The sequence below is a fragment of the Anser cygnoides genome, chromosome 5, assembly GCF_040182565.1.
Source record: "Anser cygnoides isolate HZ-2024a breed goose chromosome 5, Taihu_goose_T2T_genome, whole genome shotgun sequence".
NCBI lineage: Eukaryota > Metazoa > Chordata > Aves > Anseriformes > Anatidae > Anser > Anser cygnoides.
Genome location: NC_089877.1, coordinates 22,548,952 through 22,569,327, shown reverse-complemented (window position 1 = coordinate 22,569,327; position 20,376 = coordinate 22,548,952). Strand labels below are relative to the sequence as shown.

Here is a 20,376-nt window from a genome sequence, read left to right as displayed (position 1 = left end):
CGCCCCGTCCCGCCCCGGTGCCCGTGCGCCCGGCTCGGGGTTTAAAGCCGGCGCGGGGCGGCTCTGGCGGTGTCGGTGCGGGCTCCTCTCCCCTCACCTCACGTCCCGTCCCATCCCACTCCGTCCCCTCCCGCCGCCATGCCGCTCGCCGCCCTTCTCCTCGGTGCGTACCGCGGCCGGCGGGGCAGGCGCGGAGCCGTGCTCCGACCCGACTCGCCCCGACCCGCCGTCCGTCTGTCTGTCTGTCTGTTCGCAGGCGCCTTCCTGCTCTGCGGCCCCGTGCGCGGGAGCGACGGCTCGGGTGAGTGTGCCGCCATCCTCCTCCTCCTCTTCCTCCCCTCCCCTCCCGGGCTGCTCGGGACGCACCGGCGGGGCACGGCGCTGCGGGCAGGGCTCGGAGCCAGGCGAAGGGGCCGGGGGGGGGGGGGGGGGGCGATGGCGAGGGGTGTGCGTGCGGGTGTGTCGGTGCGTGCGGGTGTGTCGGTGCGTGTGGTGGAGCCGGGCCCGCCCGGCAGCACCTGCCGCTGGCCGCGGCGCCGGTGCGGGGCTTTCAGGGCGGCCGGCCGGGCTGCGTGAGCGGCTGTGAGACGGGCTGCCCCGGAGCCGGAGCCACCCAGGGGGCCGTAGGAAGCGGCTCGAGGAGCGCCACCGAGGGACCGGAGCGGCCCGGCGGAGCCCGCGGCGGGCGCTGAGGTGAGTCCCTGTGCCGGCCGGCACCGCGCGGGGGGCCGGGGGGGGCCAGGATCGGCTGCCCGGGGTGTCTTCAGTCAAAGGTTTAGAAAATCGCTCTGTGCCATCCTGTGTATCACAGGACGGCCGTGACTTAAAAACCCACCAGAAATAAAGAAAACAACAATGGGAAACCTACTGCAACCTCAATTCCTTGTCTTATTTCACAGGCGCATTACACGTTTAGTGTGAGCGGCCTGTCAGGAAGCACCTGAAAAGGTTTTTTTTAATAATCCCTGCTGCGAGGGCTGGAGAAGAAGCCTCCATAACCAGAAGGTATCTGGAACTAACTTAAGTTATGTTAAGGGAATGTTGGCACATGTAATTTTTGCTTTTGTATTATTACTATAAGTACCAGCACGTTTGCACACACAGTGTGAACAGTTAATGTAAGATACTGCCTCTCACCATTATCCTGAGCCTAAATTCAGCACAATTTGGTTATTGAGCTAGAAGCTTGCAGAAACTTTAAAAAACAAACAAAAACACTTAAATTCTGGTGTCTGAAGTAATGAAAAGAGTATCAGTTTCCTTGAATATCTACTGTATTTAGGCTCGTAACTGCTCAGGGAGGTCTTACCTCTCCTTGCGCTCCCCCTGAAATACCTAAGTTCAACAACTCTGGTTACTATACCCAAGACTGACCATATGGGTGGGTAAACACTGGCATATGACAGATAGTAAGCGAACAGAAGTTGATCAGAAGGTGCAAATCTCAGGCTGAAATAAGTAACATAGCCCTGACGCTTCCTTAGAAATTCCACTGCTCTTGTTCATGTCAGGATATGTACTTATCATTACATGAATTAGTGTGCAGTCTGTGAACATGCTTTCCAAAATATAAGTAGGTCTATTTCTATCAATATGGTTTTCTTCTGGTATAGATGATACTTGTAAGAATATTCCTTGCATAAAACTATATATATAAAGTTTGTTTGAAGCCTCAAGATGAAAACAAAGGACTCAAATTTTTCTTGTTTTAAAATAAATAAGTACTACAAAAATCATACTGAAGAAAAAAGTAAACCCCATTTTATGACCCATAAAGCTATTTTGCTCTAGGAATCCCTGCCCTTTTTTAATAACGTACACAGACATTTATATACTTCCTTACATAAATTCTGCTTTTCCAAAGCAATGCATGAAAATATCAAGGTTAGAAAAGCTCAAATTTTGTTTATAGTTTTTATTTTCCTAGTGTCTTAAGTTAGTGACTCTTGTCAAAAATGAACTGAAGACTCATTATAGGTGGGCATGAGAAACAGTTATTCAGAGCAAATCAGTATGTGGGATATAGCAGCAAAAAGATGGAAACTGATGGAATGACTGAAAGCATGGTTGTTGGATAGAAGTTTCAGGACAGAAGTGAGCCTTCACTTTTTTTTTTCTTTTTTAGGTCAACAGTGAAGGAAGACATTGATCCCTACCTTTAAATATGGCTTAAATCAGGAAGAAATACAGTTTCTTTTTTTTTGTATTTTGTTTTTACAGTGTACCCTAATGTGGTGTGTTTCTGTGAGGCTTAAAGAGAGTGTGTGTCTGGTCATAGTGGGATTACGGTCACTTTATTGCAGTTCTGAAGGACTAATCTTAGGCTCATGTGTTCAGAGGTCTCTACTTTCCATCAGAGTCCAGACTGGTTAGGAGTCTAGGACTGACTCCTTTCCTGTAAATTGCAAGCTTATCATTCCTTCTTCTAAAAATACATGGATTTAGATTTTAACTTCTAATGGTACTGATTATTGAGTTAGATAAGTATCTAGAGAAGTATTTCAAGTGTTACTGTTCTTGTGTTCTTAAATTACAGTGATTATGAAATAACTGCAACTTAAAACACTTTATAGCTAGCTATTTGACTGATTCTGCACAGACGAAATACCTCCCAGATTTGGATATGTTAACAAAAACAACCACTCTTACATTTTAATAGTACTATCACATGAAATTATTAGTTATTATTATTATTAGAGAATTATTAGTATGTAATCTGGCAAAGAATTATTCTATATGATCTGGTATTCATGCATGATTAATATACTCTCAAGTTCACATTGGATTGCTTATGGTTTTATGGGATTCATTAACAGGAAAGAACAAAATCCACTGCAAAGTTGGTACCACTAGTTTTAACTTGTTACCCAGTACTTCTAATTTTCACTCTGCTGCTGACATTCCTAATGTTAGTCTCACAATTATAGCTTATAGGAAACTGTATCTGCATAGCAAAACAAAACGAAACTACTGCTTTTTAACTAACAGCATGAGTACTTCAGTGTGTGTTACAAGTTGACGCCTCCCCTCCCCCCTTTGCTGATATAGCTGAGGTACGACCTGTTAAAGCCCCTAGCTACAGTATGTCAGCTGTTCACACAGCAGCAACTTGCTTTTTGCTCTGGAGGCCCCCCCCATGGTGTAGATGAAGATTGTGAGTCTTTAGTACATAAAAATCCCATGGCTGGGCTACAGTGAGCGTCTGTGCTTTCATGGCTAGGGAAGACATAGCCAGATTCCACCCCCCATATCCCCTCCCCATCTTAAGTGGTATCAAAAACGTACAATGTTAGTCTGACACATGACTGTATTTAGCAAGTGCCTGCTAGTGAGAGAAATGCAGATCTCCAAGTGATAAGGAGCGTGTTAATTACACATCTGATTGTATTCGTATGTACAGCCTGACAAGGAATTCAGTCAGGCTAACTAATTAGAAGTGGCAGGTATTACAAATTCCCTGTGGTGTCTTGCACTTCTGGAAGCTAGGAAAATGTTCCAGGGTACATGGCACAGGTAGTACTATGTGAACAGATTACTGTTACTGCTCGTTGCAAGGATTCCTCCACGGATGTCCAGCCTTCTAGCTGCTGGTTGGTCTCACTAGTTGCCACTTGGTGGATGTTTGATTACTGCCCAGTAATCAGCTAACAAATTTGTAGGAGTTCCCTGAAGTGATCAGGGCACTCAAATGCAAAGCAAATTGACTTTCAGCATAACACCAATAACAATGCTCTTAACAATGAGAATAATGAGCTTTTAGGTATAAGCATGGTGATTCTGCTTGTTTTTCAGGCTTTTGTTTTTAAGGGAAATGTATAAGACTAGCATGTGGAGGATAAGAGGATGTGAGTAAAACTTATTTTTAGGATATCTGAGAATCAGACTAAATCACTTTACAGTGATTTTGAAGGCAGGGAAAAAGTAGAAGTATTCCCTGCTTTTTCTCTTCTTCATCCAGACTATGTAGATACATTTAGTGCATTTAACTAACATGTATGTGCTGACAGATAGCAGCAAAGATTTTTCAGGAAGATATGATTAGGTAGCTTACTATAAATGCAGTATAGCATTAATGAGGATTAGGTATATTTAAATGCAAAACTACATGTATGTTCTCTAAATATTCCTAGATCTATGCAGCAAGTGTGAACACACTTCACTGTGCACCTCCAGCTGTAAATGTTCTGCTTTTCAGCTCTAAAGTCAGTGGGATTAGCAGGAGGCACCAAGGCAGCGTGCTCTCTTCCATCTGCTGATTAGGAACAGCATATGCTCCAAAATCATTCTTTCAAATAACAGCAGCTTATGTTAGGGTCAGTAAACACCCTAGGGTAAGAGTCAAAAGAGTGGGCAGGGAAGCAGGCAAGAGACCAATCACTAATCCCCATAATCATACTCTTGTTGTGGTGTATGCATGGATTCATTAGCCAGACTGTCAGCTCTCCTCTTAATAATGTGGAAAAAGTAACTTTCTGAGTGCATATAGAAAAGGTTCTTGCACCTGCTAGTGCTCAGCGATGACAACGTTTACTCTTAGGAATTTCAGAATAAATACCCAGTCAGTTATGGGTTGAACTTATGATGCTGAATTAACGTTGATCAAAGCTAAAACCCTAACCTGCTGCCAGACTGGCTGAATTGGCTGTGCTGTGCAGAGGTAGGATGGTAGTTAGGCATCCAAGATAATGATGTCTAAATTTGCAAAAGGAAAAGCTTCAATTTGCCAGGCAGAATTGTACACTGGTGTAAATCTGCGTATGTAGGTGCGTGCACATGCAAGCACAGTAAGGGCTCAGAGATGACTATCTGGGGAGCAACTTTAAAGAAGAAAAGGTGGAGTTCTTTGTGAGAAAAGCATGTGCCTAGCACAAACAAATTCCATCTCTGTGGGTGTATCTGACTGTTCTTGGCACAAGGGTCATGATGTGATCTCTGTTGCAGTGAACTGATGTGAATGCTCTAGATGATACTTGTATTACTGGAGCAGGGAGATGGGCGCTTTTTTTTTTTTTTTTTTTTCTCTTAAAAACACTGACCAGCAGGATTTGTTGCAGAAGCTAAGGAGATAGATGCTATGTCAGCCTGCTTCACAAACATCCCTGGACCAAGCTTCCCAAATGACTCCCGGACGCCCCACAGCTGGAGAGCACTGTGGGGACGTCCGAGGCATTCAGTTTCAGTCTCAGCGAGTGCCACCCACTCTTGTGTTCCACCTCTATGGTCTTCCCCTTGCCTTTATGTCTGTGGTAAACCTGCACATGTTGTGAACTACTGCCATTCTTTTCCGCTGTAGTATTTCCTGGATATTATTCTAACATTCAATGCTGTTTGCTTTTTTTAAATGCTTTTCCACCCTGCCTCTCTCGTAATACGTGTTCTTCCTTGTCATAGCTGCATATTCCTAAGTGCCAGAGATCCTTACAGACATACTAGAGCACAAGATGAAATGCTGTACTTAATTCCAAATCCAAACATTTAGATTTGGATACGGTAGAGAAGGTGGTTGTTTTATTTAAATAAAAAATAAGATTTTCAGGTCACAGGTTTTTCTTTTTTTTCCCTGTAGTTTCTACTGCTATCACATGCTTTACAAGAGGACTTGACCTTAGAAAGGAGACAGAAGAAGTCCTTTGCCCAGCAAACTGTCCTCTGTGGCAATTCTATGTCTTTGGAGATGGAGTTTATGCCTCCCTTTCCAGTGTCTGTGGAGCTGCCATACACAGGTAAGGCAGACAGTCAACTGTTAATCCATGCGTTAAGCAAGTTTATATAGTCTTGCTGCACTTTTATATTTGAACCTTTTGATGACATCATAATAAAGACTTCTCTGGACTTCCAAAACCATGCTGACATAATAGGAATGCCATTAGAACAGAGCACAACAGAAAAGAATGGCTGGGTGGTCTGCAAGTTACCTGAGTTGTGCTGAAATATTCCTGAAAACAACAAAACTAGTGACGTGGCAAAGTAGCAGACAGGCTTTCACTGTAAGACAACTCAAGTGTCACTGGTAGACATACAAGGATGCAGTGTAAACAGTAATTAATGGGAGAATAAAAGCAGACTTGCTTTTTTTACTTCAATTTATGAGATCTTTCCTGAAACGGCTGAAGTCAGTTTAAGCTCCTATGCAAACAGACCTATCCATGATTTAGGTGAATGTGATCTGTAAAGATTATTAATTGTAATCAGAATTATGTTTTTTGTCACAGTATTTCTTCTCTGACACTTCCTTGATGGGCATCAAACTTGATGACTCATAATTAGATCATTGGTCTCTTAATTAGACCAACAGCTAGCCAAACTCATTCCCATATCAAACGGAAAACTGAAGGCTAGGAAATGTAACCGGATAACCCATGTTAAATAGATGTCAACAGAATAGTAGTAATTCCCCAGGTGAAAGAAAACAGGCTGGCAGAAATCTTACTGAGGTTATCTGACTTTTTTAAAATGAAGAATTACTTATTTGAAAGGTAAATTCTTTTTTGAATCAATTTTAAATAATGGAACACTAGACAAGGCAGCTGGAGATGATGTGATCTATTTCAGGTGCCTGTGGAAGGTAGAATGATTCCTGTCAGACTGATGTTAATACTTTGAAAAAGCTTTTTGGCTATTAAAGGAGAATTCTTAGCTTCATCTGTTAACTGGCTGTAAAAGATGTACTTGTTCATTTAGAACTCATCACAGAATGATTCAAAACTGCATGTTCTAACTCTGGAGTGGACTGACACTTTAGCAACAGTAATTTAGATTAGACTTGAGGAAAAAGTCTAGCAATAAGGACAGAGTAGATGGCCTGGGGTTTTGAAGGAATTGGACTGAACAGTGCAGTTTCTAAGAAGATAGCCATCTGTCTAGAAGAGCTAGAAAACTGTCATCCTAATTTGAACTGAAAGTACAAACTAGATTATCCTGCACATTTTTCCAAACTTCCTAGATTTCTGTAATTAAATATTACAACTATATTTAAAAGTAAGACTTAGTCATGCACACAAGCCAAATTATTTTTGTCAAGAGTCTCTACTGAAACCAAAGTAAATATATTGAGGTATCATACTTACTACATTTGAGATTTTTTAAAAAATGATTAATTCTATGAATGAGATTTAATTGGCATTTGTGGATGACAACATAAGTTATCCAGAATCTCCTCAAACATCACCAAACTTCTTGAAACTAGTCTTTAGTTTCTAGGTACATTTATATTAACTTATGCATAAACTACAGTTTAAAAAAAAAAAAATGAGTCTTACTCTATTTGTGCATTCCAGATAAGACTACTGTTACCCATGCAGAAAGGCTGAAACTGTTCTTAAAAGCTTCCATGGAACAAAGCATTTAAAAGAAATGGGGGCATAGTTATACTCTCTTCTTACTCCCAAGCAACAGGAAGAAACTCTTTCAAAATACAGTTACGATGCTGAACTCTGCTATCAGAGTATTTTTGAAATTTAAAAACTATCTTCTAGTCTGTTATTTTGGTGTAAAAACTCCAGTTTGTATGTGTTGGGTCCTAATTGAAGCCTGATTCCTAAACTTTTACATACACCAAATAATGCTTATTCCTCCGAGTAGTTCCATTACGGTGATGTGATTTTTTTCTTGCAGTAATAACACTACATAGTGCATTTTAAAGAATTGAGCAGAATTCAGTTATTACTCCAGATGAATAAGCTTTCTGCCTGCTTTAGTTTGTTATATTTGGCTTTTTATCTTTTTCTGTCCTTATTTTATGTGCAATTATTCTCAGGAAACAGAATGTTTGTTTAGTATTTTTCTTTGTCTGGGCAGAAGAATATAAGTTTTATTTGTCAGGGAAGAATGGAGAACCTCCTACCAGGCTGACGCTACGTAGGCATAAAGAACTGAGTTAAATCTACCACTGAGTGATTAATTGGATTAATAATCAGAAGGGCAAATTAAGGACTAGGTTCTCAGCTTGTGCAGTTCTGTTCTAGTGCCAATTCCACTAAATGGAGACCTAACCCTATGATGCAGTCATTAGATGCTCAATAGGCATGCAAATTTTTTTAGAACCTTCATAACTAGTCACAGGGTGGGAACGCTTGTAATGAAACATCAGGTCCCCAGAATTCAAGTGAACAAAAGCAAGTCATGGTGTTACCAAGTTGGCCACAAACTAACCACAAAGACTGGCCACTGCCCTGTGGCAGTGTTCGCTACAAGGCTATTGACAAAAACCTTGTCAGCCAGAGGGGATGGGCTTCTGAGCAGCAGCAGTAGGCCCCCTGGGAAACTTTGATATATTGGCTGCTTCTGCTGCTGTGCCTTGTTTCTTGCCAAAAGCAATAGAAGTGCAGAGGAGACAGAAGAAGCAGAACCTAGAGGGCCAGAAGATGCTGGCACGAAACCCAGAACAGCTCCAAAGCACTGAACTGGTGGCAGGCAGCAGGAGCCTGCCGTTTAGAGAAGGGGAGGATGCTTCTTGAGCCATGGAGAAAGGTGAATGATGTGGAAAGAGGTTGATACATCTACTGGTAATAGAAAGGAAAGATGGGAATTTGGCTGGCTTGTCTGTTTTTATCCCCCTGAAGATAACCACTTTCATCCAGGGATCCTGTAGGAAATGCCAGCTGCTATCGCAGCCAGCACTCAGCAACGGTAATGGGAACTTCAGGTCAAAATTCTGCTCTCAGGCAGCACGGGAGACCTTGCTCTTTCTCTTTTCTCCCTTCTGGTGGGGGGAAAAAAAAAAAAGAGCAGATTGGCCACCCATAGATATATTTGATAAATGTAATTATTAGCAAAAAACATACTCTGCAACAAACATCGTGCTTCTGGACTGTAAGACCAAATCTGCTCAGTATGCATTTCTTTCAACAGTCTACTTGCAGCACTGCTGCCCTTGGGTTTGGGGCTTTTCCTTAGAGTAGCACATCTCTGTTCATATCTATTTCTCTTCACTCTCTATTAGGATAAATGTGAGGTGCTGTTTAAATTTGCCAACATCATAATCTGATTTTAAACTAGCATTCAGGGCAACTTTACTAAAGTTTCTTTGTCTATACACTGTATACAGTATTCTTAGATAAAGTATCTCTGTATTTTGAAACTACCATAATCTTTAAAGGTACAAGAATTAAATACGTATATATATAACCATAGTTCCCTTTAGAAATGCAAATCACGTCTGTGAATCAGGAATGCATTTTAAGTAGTCCACAAGGAGGCTTATGTGGAAACTGCCACAGATGCCCAGAGCTCAAATTACCATAACTGTGCAAGATTTTCTAAACTCCAGCCTTGATTATTCTACTTTCATGATGTTTTAAATCAGATGAGGCTGGGACTCTCTTCAAGCAGGAAGACAAACAGATAAGAAAAATAAACACAAAGGCACACATTGCTGTGTTTCAATTATCTTGAAAAGGTTGTTTGTTTCCCATGCTACTGTACCTGCCCAAATACCATGGACCATTAAGCTTTTCCTTCCATTTAAAGAAGCTCAACATTGAATTTTGGCTCCTAAAAAATAATATCCATTCTTTCAGCACATAAAAAGAAATCTAAAAAAGAATTCTGATGCCTGTGACTATCACAACAACCCCTCTGCCTGCAAAAACAATCAATGGAAGTTCTCTCCCTGGGCAGCTTTTAACCCTGAAGTTTCCTAAATGTGTAAATCTAACATCCCGTTGGGTATTCACATAATCCTCTATGTCCTGATAGTGCTAACAGGCTCAGCACGTAAGCATCAGCAAGATTTTCCAATTAGCTGTATCCTCGTTTGTCCTGCGTGACAGGCAGATCTGGCAGGCAATCTCAGAACCTTCTCATTGAGTCCTGAGATGAAAATCAACACGAGAAAAATGCTAGCAGCCTTCTCTAAGAAGGTTTCAGCCTCAAATCTCTTCTTTTTGGAAAACGTCGTCCATAGATTTTGCTACAAGTTTTCTTGTCACTTCTACATTTCTGAACTGACTTCTAGTATGGCATTAAGGAGTACAATAGTCTTATGATACCGAATATGACTTTGTAAGATACTTTTAATCAGTAAGCTTCTTGGTATATTTTTTAATAACCTATTAAAACTGTATTTAAGTGGTATGCTTAAACAAATGGAAATAGCTGTGATTTGTTAACTATTTCTTAAGTATTCTGAAGTTGCAATTTGTGAAAATCACAGAGCTGAACAGCATCTGCTGTTGATATACCATTTGCGAGTCTAGATGGAAAACAATCAGGAATCTTACATGGATTGAGTTATTAACTTGAATTCTATTTATTTCAGATTTCACACTTAATTTTTGCTCCAGGTGAATGAGAAGAATAAGATACTTTACGCTCTGTTCCTACATTTATCAGTAATCGGATGGCTGCTGTCAGCAATGCCTGCCATTTCTGACTGCAGTGTGTGTGGTTGCGTAACACAATATCCTACATACAAGTTACTACTACGAGCAGCATTTTTCTTCTAGTTTTCTTAGCTTTGGTCACTTTGCAGTCAGGCATAACAAATTTTGGTTTGGCCACAAATATTCATGAATCATAATGAACTCAAATACATTTTCCTGTAGCTCTTACCTTTACCGTTCTTCTGCTTCAGTTTGAGCAATTAGAATTTTTAGAATTTCCTGATAATTGTCTGTGCTTCCTAATAAAATGTCTGAGTGATGCTCTGTGGAATATTTTCTCTTAACCTTTTCAGTATCTTATAGTTTATTTTTGCCTGAATGCAACCTTCTGCCTATATGGTATCATTTTCAGAAGGCTAGTGTCCAATATACTAATGATGGCATAATTTTATTACATTTTCTTGTGATTAATACATCTGATTCATAACAACTTTTTTTTGTGTCTCAGAGGGGTGATCACCAACGCAGGAGGACCTGTAAAGGTACAGACTCTCCCAGGACAGGAAAACTACCCTGCTGTAAATGCCAACGGGATCCAGTCTCAGGTGCTCACTAGATGGGCTTCGTCTTTCTCAGTGACTCGTAGGTGTCTAAAAACTTACTACTTCGCAAACTGTATTTCAAATATTAACATATATTTAGGAAACTTCCTCAGTGCACCTGTATATAGAAACAAATGTGACTGGTATATGAAATGTAATCAAAGTTTTTACTTCTAACTCATTTTATCTTCACTTTTCCACGCTTTTCTTAAAATGATACTGTTCCAGCTAGGCTAGTCCACCTAGATTATGCAGAAAGATTATTGGAAATAGTCTAGAAAGACTATTGCAAACCCAGTATTCTTCAAGCACTCATAACTTCTTCTAAATACATTGAAATAGTGATATAACGATTCCATGATATAAATTCATTCTTCCAATATTTTGGCAGCTACCAAGAATGTAGCACTTGAAGCAGTGGGACGATCAGTATCAACGGCACGTCCTTCTACAGGTACAAGCTCTCTCCAACATGTCTTGTTTCATGGAATTTATTTTTTAAAGAAAACATAGGTACAATATCTGTCTTGACATGTCTTGCATCAGCGAAAGGAAGAATCATTTGTAATCAGTGAGATTGATTCTGATTTCAGCAGTGTTCATGTAAATGAAGGAACACTTAAATTTGGAAAACTAGTAGATAACGTAACAGGAGGAAAGAGTTTGTGAGCTCATAGGATATTCATTCCAATTAAGTGACAGAGAAGACATTATGCATTCCTTCTTACAGAACTACTTAACAGCTAAGGATTGTCAGGACTTACTTAACAGAAATTTAGATGTTGTGTGGATTTCTCCGCAGAACATGCTGCCAGTAAAAGGCTAGATCAGTTTTTATGAAGGCTAGTGGTATATACATATTGGACTTGGATCATGTTTGCAAACAGAACATTTGCTTCATTGTTTAAGTCCCGGCTTGCTTCCAAAACATTAAAATTGAACAGCAGATTGCTAACTGAGAAAGAGAAGTGGCAGCACTTGGGATGCTGAGCTACAGCAATTTCTGTATGTCTTCCTGTACACGTTTTGATATTCAGCTTGACAGGTGCAAGAAAGGAAGGTTAAACAGTTTCATTTGAAAAAGAATATTCTCCAAGGAGCAAAGCAATAGTAGTGAAATTTTAATTATTACACTGATGGAAGGGTGATGCAATCCCATGCCAATTTTTACTGAGGATAGATTGCAATGTAATTCTTAGACTAAGCTTCTTCGATTTTGTCTTAATGTTCTTAAATGATCCATGCTGTTTTCTTCATTGAAGGCAAAAGACCTAAGAAGCCTCTTGACAAAAAGGCTGGGAACAAAGGTAGGAACCTACAGGTTTAGCTTTTGAAAAGCAAAATCATAACATTCACTTGGTGCTAAGTTAGTCTAATTATTTTGGATGCTCACAGACTGTAAAGCTGATATTGCATTTCTCGTTGACGGAAGTTACAACATTGGCCAACGTAGATTTAATCTGCAGAAAAACTTTGTTGGAAAAGTAGCAGTGATGTTGGGAATTGGAACAGAAGGGCCTCACATTGGAGTCGTACAAGCCAGGTAATAACAGATGTACACAAAATATAACTGAGTGATTAATAAGAGAAATCAAGTAATGTAACACTGTATTTTGCAGAACAGCGTTTGCTCAGTAATGGCAAATGAATAGCAAGAGAAAAACTCCAGCTTGCAGCACTGTTTTCTCTGTGCTATGTTGATGTGTTCATGTGAGAAGACATGACAAATTTGACCATCTGCCTTTGTGATACTTGTGTAATTTTCAATTATACCAATGCATTTAGTTTAACTTCTGACACGTTCAAAATTTACTTCTGGATATATTTTAAAACTAGTATTTTCAGCTGCTTAATAAGCTTAAGAATCATCCTGTTCTTAATTTATCCACCCAGGTACATGATTCCTTATGCTAAGTAAGGATTGTGAGAATTATTAAGTGAGGAGCATACTTCTATTTTAGTAATTAAAATGGAGAGAAGAGTATATTTGAGCAAGAACAAAATGATTCAAATGCTAATTTAGCTTGCTAATGCCACAGTGATATGAAAAGTCAACTACGTAGTTTATTAATGTTTTATTTTTCCACAGTGAACATCCAAAAATTGAATTCTATCTGAAAAACTTCACTTCTGCAAAAGAGGTTTTGTTTGCCATAAAGGAATTAGGGTTCAGAGGAGGCAATTCTAATACAGGTGAGTTCATATGTCAATGAAAATAGAAATTATGTCTTTACATATCAATATGTATTTACTTATTTATGTATACATATATACTGAAGTACTTATTATTCTGTTAGGTAAGAAAGTGTTTTAAATACCACGTTTATCTTAGGTTCAACATTTTTCCACTAGAACATTGAAAATGAAATTGAAAATATGGCAGAAGTCAGGGTTACTTATTGTATGCCTTATTAGAGTACAAGTTCCAGTATCATTTCCTGTGCTTAAAGAGTAATCAGTTTTTCACTGGTAACAGCGATAGTTGAGACAAAATCATATCTAAAAGGCTTAACATTTCTTTCTTGTTGTATGGCTAATTTAGGAGTTAGAGTTCTCTGTGAATAAAGAGTAAGCGGTTGTGAAGGGATGTTTGCCAACTATGGAAACTGAGCTCTCCAGATATGTTGAATTTCACAAGCTAAATATAAGTAGCTTCTCAACCTCTTCCTTCCAATTCATTTGGCAGACGCTCATATATCTGCTTCCTAGTATAAAACAAGACCTGTGGGGGAAAAACATTTCAGTGTGTTGTTTTTTTTTTCCCCTCAGCTTTATCAGTTTTTTAATAGGGTATAGGTTGCTCAAGTTTCATGAGTGCTGAAATATCCTGGGACACTATTTCACTGTTACGCTGGATTCGTTCTGTAGTCATAACTAAAATCCAGGACAATTTCATAGAGGAAATTGGTACAAAAATGTAATTGTATTGTTTCTTTTTTTTTTTTTTTTTGCCATTCAAAACTAGGGAAAGCTTTGAAACACACAGCTCAGAAATTCTTCTCTTTGGAAAATGGAGCACGCAAAGGAATACCCAAAATCATTGTAGTGTTTCTAGACGGCTGGCCCTCAGATGATATAGAAGAAGCTGGTATAGTGGCCAGAGAATTTGGAGTCAACGTATTCATTGTATCTGTAGCAAAACCTACAACGGAGGAGCTGGGAATGGTACAAGACATTGCTTTTGTTGACAAAGTAAGAGAATATCATTATTCAATTTTCATGCATGGGTATGATTCTAGAGAATTTACTTCATGCTAGAGTCCTAATGAACTTATTTTTACAAATTTCATAAAATATATTCTCTCAAAACTATTGAGACTATCAAAATACCAGGACTGCAAATTTTGGGTAAGCCTTTCTTTGGGTAAGAAGAAACTAAAAAGTTTCTTCTTACTAAGTTATATGCTTCTGCTGGCTTATTTTCTTGCTAATGAGGCTGCACCGAGGTATCAAAATGCTATCACACTTCTCCCAGTTCAGAGTCTTGGCCAAATTGTAGCTCTTGGACTTTGTAATTACATGAAGATTTCTAGAAGGGGATTCCCCCACCTTAGGCATAGGTAAATGCATCAAAACAATTAAACTCGGATGTGATATCTTCAGTCCTAAAATGGCAGACAGGGAGGCATATCTTTCAGGACCTGCTCTATGGAGGATTATTTAGTTACTTTCACTACAAAGACAGGAAAGATCAAAAAACACTTCCTAACAAGTTCACATGCAAGATTATCTTGGATGAAGAGTTTTGGATCTTGCTCCATACGAGTTAGCATAGGAATTCAAAAGCAGGTCTTACTCCCACAAGAGCTTTCTAAGTGCTAGTTCATTACGTAGGTTTTCACAGGGAGGTTTTAGGTGTCTAATTTCTGGAGAAAGTTCACAGCTCAGAACATGAACCTAATGAAGCACTATTCCTCTGCTGTTTGCATGCACAAGACAGCTTGTTTCTGATCTGGGGCAGGTCCAACTCTCATGTACTTACAGGCACAGAAAGACATGATCTTATGTGACCGAAGCCTGCCCTCCCTTTCTGCATTTTGATCTTAGCCAGATAAGTTACCACCTCGGAGAGCTGATTTTAAATCGAATCCCCTTCTCAATTACCTGCATTTTACATGTATACTATGGAAGCCAGAGGAAGAAAATTTTACTTTGAATGACCTGGGACTATATTTTCTACTCAACTGCGTATCTGTGTTTATGATGCATTACGGATTAAACAAAAAAAGTGCTTACAGCATTAGAAGGGAAAACACAGACACCTAACTTCCAGTGGATAGGGAAAAATGTAGAACTTTCAATCCTTTGGACATTCAGTAGCCATGACTTACTTCCCTTTCAAAAAACCTAATTGAAATATCCAGTTGTTACAATTCTCATTAATTACATGAAATTATTTGAAATTTCTGGAGGAGGCAGGGTGGCATACTTCATTTAATTATTTGATAAAATAAGTTAGAGCTTTCACTGACCTAATCTACAGGTGTTCGTCCTGAACTTTTTTAAAAACAAACAAAAGAACACCCCCAAAAAACACCATAAGGCTCCAATTCAAACCTGCCTTTGGAAGAAAATCACATAGGTGTATGCTTGGTATCCACAGAACTGCTGCTTCAATATTCACCTTGTGACTTTTGTTTTCAAACAGGCTGTCTGTCGAAATAATGGCTTCTTCTCTTACAACATGCCCAGCTGGTTTGGTACCACCAAATATGTGAAACCTCTTGTCCAAAAGCTGTGTTCACATGAGCAAATGTTGTGTAGCAAGACATGCTACAACTCTGTCAACATAGCCTTCTTGGTAGATGGCTCTAGCAGTGTTGGTGACAGCAACTTCCGCCTCGTGCTTGAATTCATCAGCAACGTTGCGAAGGCTTTCGAGATCTCTGATATTGGTTCCAAAATTGCCACTGTGCAGTTCACATATGATCAGCGTACTGAGTTCGGCTTCACAGACTATACCACAAAAGAAAAGGTCCTCTCCGCTATCCGGAACATCCGCTACATGAGTGGTGGCACTGCGACTGGTGATGCCATTTCTTTCACAACCAGAAACGTATTTGGGCCAGTGAAGGATGGGCCTAACAAAAATTTCCTTGTTATTTTGACTGATGGTCAGTCTTACGATGATGTTAGAGGACCTGCTGCTGCTGCACAAAAAGCAGGTAAATGATTTTATGATTAAAAGCGGCAGGAGTTGATTCATACAGCTCCAGCAAGCAAATCAAGTATCATCGTTTTAAATTTAGCCAAATGTGGGTTCTGAGGAACTGTTCTCCACTACAACGAAACATCAGTGATGTGAAACTAGGTATGTAGCCATAAGTAGACTCACTCATGGCAACTTTGTTTAAAAAAAAAAAAATACAGCCAGTCTACTTTCCTAAGCAAGAGAAATCAGTAGATTAAAACCAAAGAGCCATGTAGTGAAGTTCCAACTAGCGATGGCATCCAATGGCATTATTTCTGTTCTCCATCATCATCTACGAGTGAAATAAGCAGTTTTGACCAAAAAGCCTCTTGGGCTTCTGATGCTTGAAAACTCTCAGAGTACACAAACCATCCAGATTTACTTTCAAAATTGTTCTAAACACTGTTTTTTGTGTTTCAAGACTTACTATGTCACTGCTGGGTTCATATCTACTACTACAAAACAACTCATGCTAACTCTTAGGATATCCCCTATTTCCACCAGGATTCTTACTGAGACACCTCTTTAATTCCTGATACTTGGTGGCAAAATCTAATCATCTCTGACAGCCTGCAGGTGCAGAAACACTCATTTCTGATCCAAATTAATTCATGGTTGTAGAAGCTGTTGTTTTTCTTGTAGCCATAGACAAAATGGTCTTACTTATTTTTTTTCTGTACTGTTGCATTGTAGGAATAACAGTCTTCTCTGTTGGCGTTGCCTGGGCACCTCTGGATGATCTGAAAGACATGGCTTCTGAACCAAGAGATTCTCACACTTTCTTCACCAGGGAGTTCACTGGACTGGAGCAGATGATTCCTGATATTATTCGAGGAATCTGTAAAGATTTTTTGGACTCTAAACAATAAAGCAAAAATCTGCTGTTGGATATTACTTTTCTGAAACTAAAGATTTATGAAAGCAAAATAGTCCCTCTAAAGTGCAGATGGTTTATTCTTACATATGCTGTCATAGTGTAAGGGATGAAGAAGGGCTACTTTCTGTAGTCAGTAAAGGATTCGGGTGAGCTTGTTAGAAATTGTACTTGATAGGGAGAAGCAGAATTTGGCCAACAGCTCTTATTACTTTCAATACATTTATAGTAGCCCAAGTTTAAAGCTAAGCATATTGTGCACTTAAGGCTATCACATAGCAGCAGAGGAAACAATACAGCTCTGACATTTCTGTTGTCACTTACTAGATGTCTTCTTACAAGGTAAACATAATATAATTTTAAATACACAGTACTACCTGTCTTCTATAAGCCTTCTGTAGCTTATGATTCTGTGTCTTTTCAAGGAGTTCTCTTGATAGTATGAAGTACTCTCAGTGCTTCAGTTGTGCAACATCCATTATTGCCAGGCAGCTTAAGAAGAGGTATGACAGATTGTGGCTAAACAGTCTGTTTTACTAGTTGAGATTTTGCTGTGGTGAATGATAGTGCCATCTGGTTGGCAAAGTTTACACCAAAAGACATTTAACTTATATCCACAGATTTCTGTGGATCTATGTTGTTGACTTCTGGCACAGGGTTTGAGTAGTACTTACAGCACAGTATTTCTTTTTGAGGATCTGGGTCCTAAGTAATACTACTGTTTCCTACACCACTAAGTCAATAGTGATATTGCTAATGTATCTGATAGCCTGGATTTTCTCTCTCTACTGCCTTGTACTGTCTTTATTTTACAAAGTTGTTATTGGCCAGATGGTTACAGAGAGGAACCTTGGGCAAAGAGATTAAGTTAGACCACACACTGGGGAATGAAAACTTTCAAATTCAAATCCAAAGGCATCTCCAACCTTGAAACACAACTGGTTTATATCAGGTTACATGGTTAGGGAAGAAGAGTGCAGACAGACACGTAAGAGGGATTCACTAGCTCACAGAATAACGTATTTCTAACATTAGTAAAGACATTTTCAAAAATGTGTGAGGTTATCTGAAGAAGAAGGAATAGTCTTATTGAAAAGGGGCTTTAATTTGATTACATACCTAGTAACATATTGATATTTTTATGCCTACATGCAGGGGGTTAAAATGATTAAATATTTCAGAGTTCTTTCAGATACCTGGAGAGAATAATGTCCTTCAAGAATTCTTTACAAAATTGTTTTTTGCAAGTAAGATACACAGCAGAAAACAAAAGAGCACTTTTCCTACCAATCTAGGGTTTCTTTTTTTCCTTTTTTTTTCCCCTCTTCTTTTTTTGTGCTATTGATTGTAAAATTCTTAGTAGTTATAGAGTGGCACAGAAGGGATTGTATTCATCAGGCTTTTGTTGTGTATTTTTAATAACTTATGACTGGCTATATATTACACTAAACATGAATATGAATGGCAAGGATGCCTTGTATTTTTCTATTAATTGTTATCCCTAATTTTGTTACGTGTTTATAGATAAGAGTATTTAGCTATTGCTGTATAAATTCATTTACAATAACAACTTTGTGCAACAGTTTGATTCATTTAGCATAAATTTTTTATAGAAATTTATATATTGCAAGGAACTGAGACTGCACATTTCAATATCCTGTAATATAAAAGTATTTTTATGACGAAGCTCAAGCAGTATAGCTTGAATAAGTTGTATGTAATGTTTCCTGTCTGTATTATTTTAAATCCCCAGTTTGGAGAAAAAAATTCTAAATTATCCTCAAAGTGCAAGGATACGCTTTACACTCACACATATATATTATAATTTGAATCAGTCACCACCAAACTTTTAGTAGTTACACTAGATATGATGCTGGCTGAATCCCCTGAATATAAATCACATACCGGCTAGCAGAATCACATTTTTCCTCTCAGTTTAATTTTACTATTGCAAAGAAGGCAGCTTTACTCATGAATTCCTTCACTGAGGAAAAAGCTGGGCTGGAGCTGCAGCCACTAGCACTTGTGCAAGCTCTGTTTGGGAACACTACTGCAGGTAGCAGGGCTGTCACTCAAGAATATGACCTGCAAGGGATGAATTCTGTTCTCTGCTGGGACTGATGAAAACCTGTATTTCCCATTTCCATTCCCCTGAAGAAAACTCACAGGGCTCAAGGGGTGTCAGATTTGCAACCCCACTGCTGACAACGAACTGGCGCACCTCAAAAAATAAGATTTTTTCACTCAGAAAAAAATAGAAGACTAAGATTAATGGCTCAGGTACTTATTGCAACTCCCAGTAAGCAAGCAACTCCAGTGCAGTTTTGAATTTTACATTAAACAGTAGTTAACACAGTCTGAAAGTCACCCTTCCCAGCGGAGTTCCCACAGCAATCTAAATTCACAATATTTTTTCATTTGCTGTGCTAAAGAAATTGAAATCGCTTTTTGTACTGTAACTCCCAGTAAGGGCTGCAACCTACAGACTCAGGAGCACTCAAATCCTTCACTACCAGAAGACCAGGAAGACACCCAATCTGTTCCTTATGTTTCCTGGGTGAATTCTTGTCTCCCGGGTTATTTTAAAACTGAAAGAAGCACATGACTCCCCTGCCATTTGCTGTATGTCCTTCTCAGTCCTTGATGGAAGTGTTAGCACTTACCTCCAGGACGAGATTGCAAGCCAAGCATTACACACACACAGGACGTGTCAGACACACTTCCATGCTCGCACCTGCGTTATACCTCAGCAGGTAAGTACAAAGACTGTGTCTATCTAAAGCAGCCCCCTGCAGAACTTGCAGGTCATTGACAATTTTTATCCTAAGGTGCAGGCACGGCCCCAGGCTCCGCAGGGAATGCCTCAGTACCTAGCTCAGGATCTCCGATTCCACACCTAGACCAAGGCACTTTTTACACCTCACACAAATTTACAGCATTTAGACCCTCTTTGAACATGAATCACATTGTATCACATCTTTTGGCAGCGTGAGGCTTTCTAGCTGGTACTTGCCTGACAAGTGCAGTACGTAGCCCAAAAAGGGTACCCAGGCTGTGACTGAAGGTCAGCCTGCTGCAGTGAACCCTTCATGCTACCAGACCTGAGGTCTTTCATACTGCATCCTCAAGCTGAGTGCAAAAAGAACAGATCTTGGAAGCTGACCTTTATTACCCTTGGTAAAGCTAGCAATATTGAACCAGCAAAGAACAAGGAAAAATCCCGAAGTGAGATCATCCTAACGTTCTTAAGAGAAAATAATCGTTTTGAAGGAATTTACTTTGACTTTCAAAATCAATGCCAATAAAGAAAAGCTACAGGAGCACCAGCTAAAAGCCATTTACATCGAAAGCCAATGACTATATTTCTCTACAACTTCTGAAGCGATT

General features: G+C 39.4%; 1 protein-coding gene and 1 long non-coding RNA gene across 2 annotated transcripts; both read left to right on the top strand.

Moving 5' to 3' along the window:
• The first annotated feature begins 5 nt into the window (after positions 1-5).
• COCH (cochlin) lies at positions 6-18,559 on the top strand. The gene is made up of 11 exons (XM_048058658.2): positions 6-163; positions 257-301; positions 5,567-5,723; positions 10,831-10,964; positions 11,316-11,378; positions 12,187-12,231; positions 12,320-12,467; positions 13,014-13,117; positions 13,890-14,116; positions 15,573-16,089; positions 16,809-18,559. Exons 1-11 carry the CDS (start codon positions 139-141, stop codon positions 16,982-16,984), a joined length of 1,641 nt encoding a protein of 546 aa, XP_047914615.1. The 5' UTR covers positions 6-138; the 3' UTR covers positions 16,985-18,559.
• On the top strand, positions 422-2,741 carry LOC125182173 (uncharacterized). Its single transcript, XR_007161333.2, has 3 exons — positions 422-693; positions 900-1,005; positions 2,126-2,741. It is a non-coding gene; the product is annotated as an uncharacterized lncRNA (long non-coding RNA).
• Positions 18,560-20,376: the final 1,817 nt, after the last annotated feature.

Excerpts from the sequence above, each read along its gene's own strand:
- COCH (XM_048058658.2), top strand. The coding sequence starts at position 139 with ATGCCGCTCGCCGCCCTTCTCCTCG. Across the intron at positions 10,965-11,315 it reads TTCGTCTTTCTCAGTGACTC|CTACCAAGAATGTAGCACTT; the intron begins GTAGGTGTCTAA and ends ATATTTTGGCAG. Across the intron at positions 12,232-12,319 it reads CAAAAAGGCTGGGAACAAAG|ACTGTAAAGCTGATATTGCA; the intron begins GTAGGAACCTAC and ends GGATGCTCACAG.